The sequence below is a fragment of the Dysidea avara genome, chromosome 1 (assembly GCF_963678975.1).
Source record: "Dysidea avara chromosome 1, odDysAvar1.4, whole genome shotgun sequence".
NCBI classification, from domain to species: domain Eukaryota; kingdom Metazoa; phylum Porifera; class Demospongiae; order Dictyoceratida; family Dysideidae; genus Dysidea; species Dysidea avara.
In genome coordinates this window covers 2,021,072-2,036,473 of record NC_089272.1, presented here as the reverse complement: position 1 = coordinate 2,036,473, position 15,402 = coordinate 2,021,072, and the positions used below count along the sequence as shown (strand labels likewise).

Sequence of the window (15,402 nt, the reverse complement as noted above, 5' to 3'; positions counted from 1 at the left end):
GATCTGACTGCTTCACTAGTACCTGCTGTGACAACCCCACCCAACCATGGTTCTACCGAGAGTTGAGCGGAACCACAACAAGTGATATAGAAGCTAGAATATGTGGATGGCATGCTTACTGGGCTGGGGCCATATTGATTGATCAGCTACAACTCTATGTTCAGTAAACAAGATCAGGTGATGTGCTATAATAGCAGAACACAGTTTTGGGTTTTTATTATTTATTTATTATTAACACTTCACAGTGACCAGCACTGAAGGTCTACAACAACATGTTTCAAAAGTATATTGTAACTATTTCATTAATTTCATATAATAGTGTGCATACATTGTTGCCAATACAACTTCCATTACTCGTATCAAAGTTTATTGGTATTGTTATTGTTGTTGCATTTGTATTCATGTGAATAACTGGTATGTAGTTGTACTTGGAATTATTCTCTAATTGATTTGCCAAAAAACATTTGAACATACGTAGAAAACAGAATAGTGGGAGACTGGGAATAACTGATTCAACCAACAGTGAAGCAAATAGTTATACACATTAATAGCTGCTGGACTACTAGCGTAAAATTATGCATGTTAAATCAAACAATGTCATTAGTAAAACACACGCACACTACGCAAGCCATATTAATTTTTGCCAACAAGTTGACATTTACTTTACACATATACTAGTTAAATTGTATGTAAAACATTTTAATGTGATTTCAGTAAGCTTCAAACTATGCAACTACATTACTAAGTGTTAAAACGTACCCGTATGCACATATACATACACTAATAAGCTATAAAAGTAATGGCAAAGTCATATCACGTTTTCTTTCTCAAGAGATTTCTTGATCATATCAGCTTCGCCAGTCAGTCCAACACCAGTTATGGCCTTCAGTAATACCGGCCATGTGCTAGGCCTCAATCCTTTATCACTGTTACTGTCAATCCATTGCTCCAGTAATTCAATACAGCAATTCCTTTGGTCTCCATTGTGGCTTTGTGCTATAGTGTCTATATCTGATGGAGTGAACTTGAGAGCAGTAGCAACTATTTCCCAGTGAGCAGTTAGTTGTGGCACAACAATTATACGGATCAACTTCATGTTTGTAATAGGCTCTATAGATACGGTGGGAAATATCAGTAACAGATGCTCAAAAGATGACACAATATTACTTAAAGCACTAAATGCTAAAAATAGCTGCACTTATACAAAATAGTATGACCGTGCTCACTGTGTGAGTCACCTGAGGCTTTTTGAAAACAATATGTGTGACTGTCTCTGGGAAAACCGGTCTTATCGTCCATTTAAAAGTATTGAGAAATGCTGGTTTTATATATTCAGAGTGTTGTAGCTGGACAATGGTGGTAGCTACGCATACCAAATTTTCACACGTTTTACAACAATTTCTTACCTTCCTGATCATCCACTAAAGAAGTTGTCAACAGCTAAGTTTCCCACCAATTTAGATAGTTTTTAAACCGAGGTTGACTGTATCAGGTGAGCTGCCAAAAGGGTGGGAGGCGTGGGGCTCTGGAAGGCGGGCAAGATGGTGTTCAAAAATTGAAAAGGATTGTGTTGGGATGAATTAGGCCAAGTTATGGGCCATTCAGAGCTCAGAACTGGCTAAAATGAAAGGAAATTTACAGCACAGGTCATTGTCCAACACCACAGAGCTGTACAGCCACACACAGGCATTTCCTGGTTGGCCAGGGCTCCATTAAGACCCCAGACCACTCGTATGGCTCGCCACTGTGCTTTAAAAAAGTAGCCAGCAAAAGCAGACCACTTTACTCTGGTCGACCGTGACAGTGAAACTTGATAGTGCATTCATTAAGTTTGAGAAAAAATCAAACTTCCTGTGTTGGGCGATAAGAACAGTTTTCGTAGATCCAGTCATATATATTTAGAAGATCAAAATATCCTAATAAAGCAGTCACCCTAATACAATAACCAGATAAATTGTAGTTGTGTGTGTGGATTTGCTATGCTAGCCATCACCACTCAAGACTTTTTGTTGCATGGATCATTCTCATTTCAGCTGTAACATTTTTGAGCTGGTTTCCATGCCAATCCCTACTTCCTTTCAATTTAAATTATTTTTAAAATAGTTTGTTTACTTTTTATGCCTAGCTAGCTAACTATATACTCTTAGTTTTCCACATAGTACAAATATCACTAGAAGCTGCTATCCTTTACCATCACACGCCTCTAGAAGTAATTATCGTATTGTCTTTTCAAACTATTACAGCAACTGTTAAAGGTTTCAGCTACATTTCTGAAGGCTTAAATATATATTAATGATTTAACAGTAAAGCATCGTTGGAGAGTCGACCATTAAGAATAAAACCCCTCTTTTAGAATATTGGATCTTCCCCTGAAATGCATGCGCATAATTAGCTATCTCGCAAAAAACTAAATAAATAAAATAAAAATAAACTATGAAACGACTATCTAGCATTAATAAATGTCATAGAAGACTCCTTGGCTACTAGCAGTCTTACCATAGATATTATACATAGCTATAATATCTATGATGATGCACACCACAAATATTAAGCGCAAGGTCTTAGAGCAAGTCAGGTGAATTCCAAAAAATTTAAAACTCAATGTACATCGAAACATTCGACTTTTCGCTTCGTTTAATCAAGGTACAGCATCATTACAGCAGTACTGTGGTTGTTTTGGGGGTAAACATATTGCAAGGGTGTTTTTTGAAGTGCAAAAAGTCTGTCGTACTGTATGATAATATTTCATATTTTTAAATAAATGAGGGTATGGACAAAAGAGGGTCGGACAACTTAGGGGTTAATGTGTAGGATTTTTTCCAGAAGATGTTAACAAAATTGGCTGCTGCAAAGTGCTGTAAGCACAAACACATCAGTAATTTGTACTGGTCCAAAGTTGTGAGCACTGACCATTGTAAAGTAGTGTGTGGCTACTTTGGCTACAGTGTGGGCAGAACCCTACATATATACAGTAGTACATTACAGTGTCTATCTAATTGAGGGGCTCAATGACCATTGTATTATGATTTCTCACTATTGCATTTGACCTGATTTTCATTCGAAATGTACTGCCTTGACTTAAACCTACGTACAAAGTTATACCCACATGAATGTAGCTGATCATCGTCTATTAAAGTGAAACTCTGTACACATGCAGTTTGTATTAGTTCTGGTGGTCATAACTTTTTAAGTATGCAGCACCGTAAGTACTGGGTCCTACTTCATGTTTGTAACACTAGAGTGGTCTACACAAATTCTGTGATTTCAGAGCTGCTTCAGTCAAATTAAAGACATAAGCACTGCTCAGTCTCTGGTTTTCTTGTTCAGATTACACATTCAACAAAGCGTTGGGCCTCTCATATTCAGTGTACTTTACAATACACGTCACAATCACTCACCAGCTGGAGGTGGTGCAAGTTCTTTCTCCAGTTCCTCTACTAGGAAAGCCGCCTTTCTGTTTTGCCTCATGATATCCATTAGATGGTCAAAGTTCTTTCTGTCCCCACAAGACAGAGGCTTTTGGATGCACTTCTCAAGAAAGTACGTGACCTTTTGTTTATCACTAGACATTGTCGCTATTTCTTGTTTGTCAGGAATAGTCATCACTCGCTTCGCTATCAACTTCGGAGTTATGTCGTTCAGTGGCAACGCCCATGTGAGTTTATCAAAACACGCAGCCAATGCGCTCAATTCTGCCTCTGTGTCCACTTCACCAGAAACATCGCTAGGAGGTACCGCCATAAATACGTAGATCACAAGAATCGAAGAAAAAACTAGGGGAATTACCTTCGAGCTAGCTGTGGTGGGATAAAATCCGATTGTGGTTTTCACAATTGAACGAAAATTCATACAAAGTGTAATTATAAAATACTCAAAAACACATACAAACAATACAGATAATTTGTTAAGTCTTCTAATTCACTATTCTGAAAAATTCCAAGGCGTAGTTTCTAATGTGGATGCCTGGAGATGACACTGGCTCTCTCTGCAACAAAATAAGTGATATATTAAGTGTACAGTCTACACATTCCCTGTCCTATGGATACCATGTTAAAAGCACAAGAAATACAGTAAAGACTACATTATAATTTTGTGTTGTAGCCTGTTAACACACTTACAAAGTAGTCACCACTCTCTATAGCTAGCAGCCACAGATATATGCAAGGTACACACATGGCATACACATCTACTCAATAAGACTGTAACCTTTTGATTGATACACTTGTAAATACTGGAGTAACATGTCCCCATAGTACTTCATTGTGGAAACTTCATGACATTACTGTATCTGGGTTCATAATCTTTTATAAACTCCTCATTATTGTAACATTATATTGTTACATAATAATTATAGATACTACTGTAATGGTGAATGTTGCATTAGAGTATAACTTTTGACTGGGAATGTTCAGATGCCAATCTGAGAAAACAGCTATATATGGTACTGCTCACAACACAATGTTGTCTTGCGAGAGTGCAAGCAATTAAAAAACTTGCTCAAGTAAAACAGGTGTCACACCCTTTTTTGTGTTTGTTAAACCTTGTTTATACATACACCATACAGTTACTATACATCACATAACGATAGTTCTTTGAAAACAACTCTCCATCCCTTACAATTTCGTTGTAACAGAAGCTCTGCTGGGATTGAGTCCCACAAAGTTACTACAGTTACTTGCCAGCTACAACGAAAGTGGTTCAGTGTTCGAAAATTGGAGAGGTTCTGAAAACAAAGATGGCTAGCTGGATCAAAGCTGTGTAATCTGTCTTAAAAGTTGGCTGGAAAGTTTGAAGGTTACCTTGCCCTTCATCATCCAAAAGACGACACATAAAGCCCAAGATGGAGGCATTGTGACGGCTAGTCAAAGAAGGTAGTGTAAAGCCGCACATAACCATAACTCTTTAATTAGCAAGCTTTCTAATCGCTAACACTTTCATGAGACAACGTTACATTTGAACAGTGCCGTACTTCTAATTGAAGCTCATAGAAGTATCTAAGATGCAAGTTTTAAACTTTTGGGTTATGCGTGTTTACAAATTAGAACAATATGGGCACCCATGGCAACATTAGGTGGGTAACTTTACTCCTAATGATCGAAAGTCTGTTCACTGGGCTACTTGGAGAGTTTAAATCAACACTGACTTAATTGCTTACTTCATTGTGACAAAGTGATGAACAAAAGTAACTTCATTTCTGTGTTTCAAAGTTCTTGCCACATGTTTAATTGTGAGTTTAATCATGTGAGAATAATTATAATCACTATAGAAACAGCAAAACAAAAAATGAGCTTGATATAACTTGCTACTTGTTGCCAGGTCATTGAATACAGAAGTGTGCCAATAGTGGATGAGGTGTCAGATTTATTTGCTGAACAAGACTCTAACCTGCACGTTGTAAGGTAGTGTGACAGTAATTTATATGCTACACAGTGCATACACTTGTATCAAAACATATTTGGGACCTCGTTACCACGTCAAAGGTGACTGCTATATCCAGGTGACCTGTTACCACAGGGTCCACTGTATATAGTAAATCAATGGTGCTACTATGGGCATATTAGCTGCTTCATTGACATAACTTTTAATACTCTGCATACCAAGGGTAAATCCATATGTAATAAATGAGCTAAAACTATCACCACAAACTATGAACACAAGCCCGGCCTCACATGCATTAACCACTACTGCTCACCAATAAAATATCTTTCCAAAATGCACTATGGCTGCGAGTGAGCTAGTGCCATGTCTGCCCTTGCTAGTACTGAGTGTTGTTTATATTTCTATTAAGTGCCAACCAACCAACCAACCCACTGTCTTGAAATTTTACAACTTTCACAAATATATATTGCTTGAAACCACCTTAAGTGCACTGATCAACATCATTAAAATGTATACCTCTTTCCAACTCTTCAGCGATGTAATTATATTTCTTCACTTTACGCAGGATAGCACAAAACCTCTTAAAGGTATTGGGAGGTCCTGTTACCAAGCTGTCAATAATCCATCTGTTCTTCTCCATCGGTGTGAAGCAGGGCATTCCGAGCTTCTGATGGATTGAGTCATCGATCATCCTCTCTTGTACGAGATAATCCACAAGGTCATTAGATGAAAGATTCTGGGTGAGGAATACTCTCTTGTTGCTAAGTACTTCTTCAATAATCTCATAGGAATCTCCTTCTGTTGAAATAAGACACCACAATGATTACAAGTGAATCACTTGTAAACACCACAGTATATTTACCATTCCAAACAGCTAAGGTGTACTTCATGACTTCATTAATAAGACCACCTCATTATAGTGACCATGTCAAGTAGGTCCCAAACATAGCTAAGGTGTACTTCATGACTTCATTAATAAGACCACCTCATTACAGTGACCATGTCAAGTAGGTCCCAAACATAGCTAAGGTGTACTTCAAGACTTCATTAATAAGACCACCTCATTATAGTGACCATGTCAAGTAGGTCCCAAACATAGCTAAGGTGTACTTCATGAGCTCATTAATAAGACCACCTCATTATAGTGACCATGTCAAGTAGGTCCCAAACATAGCTAAGGTATACTTTTCATGACCTCATTAATAAGACCACCTCATTATAGTGACCATGTCAAGTAGGTCCCAAACTTAGCTAAGGTGTACTTCATGACCTCATTAATAAAACCACCTCATTACAGTGACCATGTCAAGTAGGTCCCAAACTTAGCTAAGGTGTACTTCATGATCTCATTAATAAAACCACCTCATTATAGTGACCATGTCAAGTAGGTCCCAAACATAGCTAAGGTGTACTTCATGACCTCATTAATAAGACCACCTCATTACAGTGACCATGTCAAGTAGGTCCCAAACTTAGCTAAGGTGTACTTCATGATCTCATTAATAAGACCACCTCATTATAGTGACCATGTCAAGTAGGTCCCAAACATAGCTAAGGTGTACTTCATGACCTCATTAATAAGACCACCTCATTACAGTGACCATGTCAAGTAGGTCCCAAACTTAGCTAAGGTGTACTTCATGATCTCATTAATAAGACCACCTCATTATAGTGACCATGTCAAGTAGGTCCCAAACTTAGCTAAGGTGTACTTCATGATCTCATTAATAAGACCACCTCATTATAGTGACCATGTCAAGTAGGTCCCAAACATAGCTAAGGTGTACTTCATGACCTCATTATTAAAAGCACCTCATTACAGTGACCATGTCAAGTAGGTCCCAAACATAGCTAAGGTGTACTTCATGATCTCATTAATAAGACCACCTCATTATAGTGACCATGTCAAGTAGGTCCCAAACTTAGCTAAGGTGTACTTCATGACCTCATTAATAAGACCACCTCATTACAGTGACCATGTCAAGTAGGTCCCAAACATAGCTAAGGTGTACTTCATGACCTCATTAATAAGACCACCTCATTATAGTGACCATGTCAAGTAGGTCCCAAACATAGCTAAGGTGTACCTCATGACCTCATTAATAAAACCACCTCATTATAGTGACCATGTCAAGTAGGCCCCAAACTTAGCTAAGGTGTACTTCATGACCTCATTAATAAGACCACCTCATTATAGTGACCATGTCAAGTAGGTCCCAAACTTAGCTAAGGTGTACTTCATGATCTCATTAATAAGACCACCTCATTACAGTGACCATGTCAAGTAGGTCCCAAACATAGCTAAGGTGTACTTCATGACCTCATTAATAAGACCACCTCATTATAGTGACCATGTCAAGTAGGTCCCAAACAAAGCTAAGGTGTACCTCATGACCTCATTAATAAGACCACCTCATTATAGTGACCATGTCAAGTAGGTCCCAAACTTAGCTAAGGTGTACTTCATGACCTCATTAATAAGACCACCTCATTACAGTGACCATGTCAAGTAGGTCCCAAACATAGCTAAGGTGTACTTCATGACCTCATTAATAAGACCACCTCATTATAGTGACCATGTCAAGTAGGTCCCAAACAAAGCTAAGGTGTACCTCATGACCTCATTAATAAAACCACCTCATTATAGTGACCATGTCAAGTAGGTCCCAAACTTAGCTAAGGTGTACTTCATGACCTCATTAATAAGACCACCTCATTATAGTGACCATGTCAAGTAGGTCCCAAACTTAGCTAAGGTGTACTTCATGACCTCATTAATAAGACCACCTCATTATAGTGACCATGTCAAGTAGGTCCCAAACATACCTTGAAATGAAGATGTATCTCCATGGTCAATATCACCTCTTTGTTGCATACCTGTGCAGTAATATATAGCATATAATGGTATATATGCACACACACACACGCACGCACGCACACACACACGCACGCACACACACACGCACGCACACACGCACGCACACACACACGCACGCACACACACAAACACGTAGCCAACCTCCCACCACCCTCTTTCACTGGGTCAGTTCCCAAAGCAGTGAAAAGAGGAAAGGGGCTGACTACACAGTACATACACAACACACACAAGCTTTCAGCTTCCATATAATTGGCCAGCTGATCGAGACCCCTGTACACTCTACCCAGGTGCTACCCAGGTGTATATGAGTCATCCGGGACTAGGTACCCCGCAGAACACTATACAGTAGACCCTCGGTTATCCGAACCCCTTTGTTCTCAGGCAATGATAAAAGTGTTCGGATAAGTGAATAGTTCGGATAATTGAAGCCCATACATTTATATACAGAGCTCCATTGAAATACTCTAATAGAACGCACACCTATACTCAAAATACTCTAATAGAACAGTCATTTTCAATTCCGGATAATCGAGGTTCCGGATAAACGGGGGCCGGATAAACGGGGGCCGGATAACCGAGGGTCTACTGTACTATATATCTCACGAGAAAAATGTGTTGGCACAAGGGAGGCTGCGGAGGAGATTTAATCCTGCTTCGGTCCGTGCCTATGATTAAATTAGGGAATAAATGTCACTAGTATATCTGCAGGTGTATGCGACCTCTCTTGTTTCACTACTTTTTATTGCTATGATCCCTAATCAGACTGAAAACTCTTTCTTTTTTTCTCTTTCTACTTGTTTGTTTACCTTTTTAATGACACAATTATGACCACACAAAAAGGACGAATGACACTAGTCCCCAAGCATGCCATTAAATTAATTTTGCATCTGAACGCACACCCCAACTATCAATTATTACTGAAACCAAAGTGCCACTATGCTGTTTGTAGCTATGTTCAGTCCGTTATACAGCAGTACAACAAAGAACACAATGTGAAGAAACTCTACAATCAATCTAGTTTCAACAGAAATTTGGACGATTCCCATTACATAAGGAAGCAATCATGCTACGCTACTGCAAATCGACACCTTTCGCTGTCAGCAAAGATAGATAAATGGATGGGACACAAAAGAGGACACAGGTAAGTCCATGAAACATGCATTGCACGTACTGTGTAACAGCTGTATGCCAAAAGGCACCAGTTGGGCTGAAGCTATGTTGAACAGTGAAAAAACCAAGCCAGTAGCATTATAGCTGTACTTTGCAGACACTTTTGGGCTTGCTTATACCTTACCAGCATCATGAAGGCATTGTGAGGCTGTTTTTTTTTTTTAGGGTTATATTATTGACCAAAAAGCTCAAACCTTTATGATACCTAATACTGTACTGTACGATGAATAGCTTATTCTATGATCCCTGCTAATTTTCCGTATACTTGTTTGTTTACATTTTTGTAACATAATCATATAACTGGTGAACCCACACAAGAGAACAATGGGTTATCATCATGTATTCACCCATAGTAACCAAAGTGAGCTTCATTTTTGGCTTTCACGACATGGATCCATTCGATAATGAAGGTAAGAGGCCAGTTATTGTGATGTGGTACTACACAATAACTCCACCAGGCAAAACCAGACCTAAGTTTTGATATGCATGCAAAACTGTGCGCATTTGCCTTGTAAGTACGTATGCCTCACCTTGCCCCTTGCTGCTGTAAATAAATGTTATCACAGTGAAATGCCATCTCTCCCAATACAACTGTGTACAAATTCCTCACACTATCTGCTACCATTCTTATGTTGTGACGTCAATGCAGATAAGGTCCATTCTAGGTTAACTTATGGTTTGATGTTGTGGCTGTACTACACTATTGTACATGTAAGGACCTGCACTAGGTCTATCTGTAACCATTACAGTACCCTAATTAAAGCACATAACCCACAAGATTCAGTCTACCAAGCCAGGTACTGTATAGGCCTTATACTGGGTTAAAGACAGTATTTGAAATTTGTGGAAAACATCTAGACTGTACACAAGAAGGAATACAGTATACCACAATCACTTATATGTATAATTACTGAACAACTACAATATCATCTGACCATCTTTATAGGGCCTTTCCCTCACCAGAGCAAACTTTTTAACTTACTGTATCTTGTTAAAATACTGACTAAAAATACACAGCAAATAGTTCTTACTTTGTGGCATTTCCATTCCTAACTTTTGGTAAATCTTCTTCACTAAATCGTCACACTTTCCACTCTCTCTCATCGCATCAAGAAGGTCTAGAAATGGTCTATCTTGTCCAACACTAAGCTGTTTCATAATGTGATTATCCAAAAGACATTCAGCTCGGTTGACATCACTTTTTCCCGACATGATGATTTGCTTGTCACTTAAATTGATCACTCGTTTAGTAAGCAATTTCCGGAGCACCTCTTCCACTGGAATTGTATTAACTAATTGCTCATAATTGTCCATGGCTACTCCATAAGCTTTAGGCTCTGTCTCAGTAGCCATCTTGAACACTGACTATTATATGGCTCTTTAGATTTGTTCACATTGCCTGCAGAGAGATAAAAGAGTTTGTTAGTATTTTAATGAATACATTTGAATAATATAGCTGGCTACATTAGAGTTACTTTGCGTTAGTAGTTAAACATTAGAAGGTAGAGCCTGTATGAGGTGTTTACTACAAGCCTAAGTGAAAGTATAAAGGACAAATACAAAGAAGGGGTGAAAAAGTCTGACTATCAATTAGACCTTATGCAATGGGGCATGCGATAATTAGTTTTCTGTATACACTTAAGATCTATCCGCAATGTTAATTGTTAGAAAATGCACAGAGTGGAACAGGTGTATCAACTATCTCACGTTTTCAGCTAACATAGATGAGAGAGCGACTCAGTAAAAAGGCAGGAGTTCTGTGAAATGTTTATTTATAATAACAATTTGTCAGAGACAATTATAATTTTTTTCAAATCCCAGTGAAAATTTCAGGCAACCTAAAGCATTACCTGACATTGATATGCTACCGTTTTACACAATTCGTTGGAAATCCTTATGATACATTGATAGAATAGAGTGACTCAACTTATAATAATACAATCATTGTTGTCTAATTGATTGACAATGCTTCACTATAATAATCTCTAACTTCCTTCTATTTTGATCTGACATTTTGTCAGGCAGGTTCCAGTATGGTCGGCCATGCATGATATTTGCCTGACAAATGGCCTATGTCAGGCAGTAATAATTGACTCTGGTAATAATCCTACAGCACATCACAAACAGTGGTTATTGTGTATGTTACTTTGTACCATCATCAATTATCAGCTTGTAGTGTTGGATTATTTCTCATTACGTAGCTATTATGAATGGTGTGCTTCATTTGAGGGTGTGTTACTGTACAGTGTAATAATTTGATGGTGGACGAATTCACTCATTTCAAATATTTACGAGGAAAATTTTGACGAATGTACTGACTTAAGTATTGTAATTAACCAGTCACGTGAGATTTGACGAGGAAAAATTTGACGAATTTCATAAATTCATCAAAATCCCCCCCCCCCGGAAATTATTACGCTGTACAGTATTAGCCATGAGGCTGTACAAGAAAGCCTGATGTAGCAATGGCCTATTAACACCACTGACAAACTTGAAACACAAAATTGTTACTGATTTTAAGAAATTGAAACACTATCCCATTCATTACCATATTAATTTCTTCATCCTTAAGAACTTCAGTGCTCTGGTACAGGCTGATAATTGATGTTAGTACAAAGTAACATACCCAAAAACCACTGTTTGTGATGTGCTGTAGGATTGTTACAATACTATATTATAAAGCATTTCACAGAACTCCTGTTTTGTTACTGAGTCACTCTCTCATCTATGTTAGCTGAAACGTGAGATAGTTACCACTCTGTGCACTTTCTAACAATTAACATTGCGGATAGATCCTAAGTGTATACAGAATTTGGGAAGAATGTGAGACAACTCAGACAAGTGAAACACCTGTGCCACTCCGTTGCCATTTTCTATCAATTAATAGATCCTGAGTGTATATGGAAAATTAACATGCACCCCAAGGTCTATACAACAACCACAGGCTACCTTCAGTGGTTTTGACATCCATAGGTTCTTTTTTGTGCATATTTGGTTGTGTTACCTTCTTCATGGATGCTAGGCAAATGCAAACCTGCCTAGAAGGAGCCCTAGCTGGGAGCTGCCATGACTGGATATTTAACAAGTTGATGTTGTGCTACTTCTAAAGACCAGGCGCCATGCAGCTAGCTAACTCATCTGGAATTAACTATAGACAGTATATACTACTATGAATTAACCAACTATGTATTACTACTTTACAATAGGGTAGTTTGGGTTGTGCAATAATATAATTAGCTATTTCTCGTATTTCGTAATTCATGAAATATTAGTAATTCGTTCAATTACGTTGCTATGCACTGCTAAGGAAGCGTTTGTTAAATAAACTGCTTTTACCAACATATTTCGCACAAAACTATCTTCTAAACTGTTTTATAGTGTGACTAACGTGTTTTTTCCCACAAATTCTCTCGACAAAGCCTCAAAGCTGCTCTTCATTTTTGTTCGCGTACGTAAGGGATACGCCCCCTTTCAACTCGAAGCGATAGGCTTTTCCTGGCAGTGTACGAGGCCTGCACCGTTGTTTTTCAGTTGCTAAATGCCTGAAAACCTCAAGGGGAAGGTAGTCTGAGGAAAGTCACCACACCCGTATTTCAGTCCGCCGAAAAGAAACCACCTCAGAGCAAAGTTCACCTGTGCAGAAGTTTAATACAGACTTCATTTCACTTTTACTTCTTACGTAAAAGCTGCTTTTACTGTTATTAAACGATTTTGCTCACGTGGGTGCGTACGGACAAACATAGGTAGATAGATACATAGTGGTTATACTATAATATCTATGATAGATAGGTACACACACTTTTACGAAAACAATTTCAGTAAACCGGGCGCACGCCCACAGCAGGCCTTCGGCCGGCTGTGGGCGTGCGCCTGGTTTAAAAATACTCATTGAGCTTGGCCAAAACTATCAAATTCATCAGGAATGTTTGATATATGCTACACAACATGTTGCATACTCCAGACCTAGGATTACTGTAAAACTTTGTTTGCTCACGCCAATGCACCAAAACACCCGAGCCTGAAAACACCACAAATAAATTTTAGAGAGAAACCACCATTTTACAAATTGCTTACAAATGCGGTGTGTCCTCAGGCACATGCGACCACAAACATAACAAAAGCCAAAAGTGGGTGTGGCGAGGAAATAAAAAATACAATTAGCTAAAGAGTTGATCATGCGTCCACTCCAAACAGCTTATAGCCAGAAAAAATCTTTTATGAAACTGAAAATCCAGCTGCCTTATCAAGTAGTTTCCTACATATTGACTTTTGATTTAAGATTAGATACTGGGCAGTCAGCTCAGCTGGTTTGCCCAGATTGTTTGGTGGAAATAGTGAACAGTTTTATGTAGTGATGTTATGTAGATGGCTAATAGTGACCCAATAGGAGTCATACCATAAATGATGAAAATAACGCATACGTAGTATGTATCACTATTAAAGCTCAATTTTGTCATAATGGGAAGGAAATCCCAAACGGTCTAACTCGTAATCTACCAATGACCCGAGTATGGATTGCTAACATTTGCAACACGCATCATCCCACACTGACAGTACAAACAATTTCAACTCACTTTTTGAATCTACTCCAATAAACGATCACTGTTCTAATTAACGCCCGCTATTTTATTTAATACAGACTGTATTATCGGCGTATGTACGATATTATGCGAGAGGTAGTGTGGTTGTCACAAAGAACTTTTTTGGTGCACGCTTGTCACGCAAGGCCACCATTTTGCTGCACGGGTGATCTTCACCCTTCAAATTACCGCCCAATTTCTGCAGTTCCAGTTTGTGGCAAATCAACTAGATCGATACCTTGAAACAAATCACCATTTAAGTCCTTTTCAAGGTACAGGTAAATCAACCGAACAGATAGTCCTTTATGCTGTGGATACTATTGTGAATGCTCTGAACTGCGCGGAAATTGTGTATGTATTGGTGAGGGACAGATACATTTTGAAGGTCATTGAATGTTATCATTGGTGGTGATTTGGCTGAAATGGCTTTCTCTAGCCAAAACATATTTACATGTAAGTAACTGATAGTTACGTATGTTTGCTAATTGCAAACCTCTGTATGGATACCATCAGGATACAGATGGTGACACCACTATGCCAGAAATGTTGTTGTTGTTTTACATAACTATACCAATTGTCTGGTTTCTGTATACAATAACTATGTTGCCAATAAATCCAGTGGTGAAGCGACAGTTTGCCTTCCAAAAGACACATGTGTAGCACGTTGTGTGAATGATGGTACAATTAACACAGGCAGTGTTTATTCTAGGGCTGTTAGGGGGGAATTCCCCCCCCCCCCCCCCCCCCCTAAAATTATGAGTGGCTAGTACACTAAAGCTTGGCACACAAAATTATTTTAAATGCTTTCAGATTCAATCTCACAAATTTTCCCCTGGTTATAAATTGCAAAACAACCTTAAAATCTCAAATCAGTTTCAGCATAGATATATTGTATCTATGGTTTCAGATAATTTAATTTTTAAAAATCTCTTGTATGGGTACATATGTAAATAACAAAAATTATAGTGATGGCTATATTCAATATTTTTTTCCAAATAGCATGCTTAACTCTCAAAATTTTCCTTAAATTCAATCTCATAAGTGTAATTTGGTAAACATTTCTGAGCCAGTTTATACTTTCAAAATGGCATACACAGCCAATACGCCTGATTTTTAAAAATCATGAAATTTTCCTTTTATTTCTAGCCTAGGTTTCTTGAAAGACATCCACCCATGCAGATCTTAATTTGCTAGTACTTTGTGGATACAGTGATAGTCAATACTGTACATGTAATATCTCAGTGATCTCACACAAATCGTTTGTTTAACAGTTTCAACATATGTACACAGTGCACTATATCAATAGAATAATTGTATACATGACTCTGTGAGGTCCACATGGTGACTTAGGTATTACATACATAAGTACGTACATTATTGTCATCACTACTACAC

At 38.2% G+C, this 15,402-nt stretch overlaps 2 protein-coding genes across 3 annotated transcripts; both read right to left on the bottom strand.

Moving 5' to 3' along the window:
- Nucleotides 1–678: 678 nt before the first annotated feature.
- On the bottom strand, nt 679–3,822 carry LOC136252477 (uncharacterized). The gene is made up of 2 exons (XM_066044913.1): nt 3,399–3,822; nt 679–1,110 (listed from the first exon to the last, which is right to left on the bottom strand). Exons 1-2 carry the CDS (start codon nt 3,739–3,741, stop codon nt 809–811), a joined length of 645 nt encoding a protein of 214 aa, XP_065900985.1. The 5' UTR covers nt 3,742–3,822; the 3' UTR covers nt 679–808.
- Nucleotides 3,823–3,833: 11 nt separating this feature from the next.
- On the bottom strand, nt 3,834–14,152 carry LOC136252485 (uncharacterized). Of its 2 annotated transcripts, none has more exons than XM_066044930.1 (5): nt 14,002–14,152; nt 10,459–10,826; nt 8,206–8,256; nt 5,896–6,174; nt 3,834–3,985 (listed from the first exon to the last, which is right to left on the bottom strand). In XM_066044930.1, the coding sequence occupies exons 2-5, from the start codon at nt 10,778–10,780 to the stop codon at nt 3,951–3,953; spliced, it is 687 nt and encodes a 228-aa protein (XP_065901002.1). In that variant the 5' UTR covers nt 10,781–10,826; nt 14,002–14,152; the 3' UTR covers nt 3,834–3,950. The 2 variants fall into 2 exon arrangements, with proteins under 2 accessions (XP_065901002.1, XP_065900993.1); XM_066044921.1 differs by having other exon boundaries at nt 5,896–6,177; nt 14,002–14,151.
- Nucleotides 14,153–15,402: the final 1,250 nt, after the last annotated feature.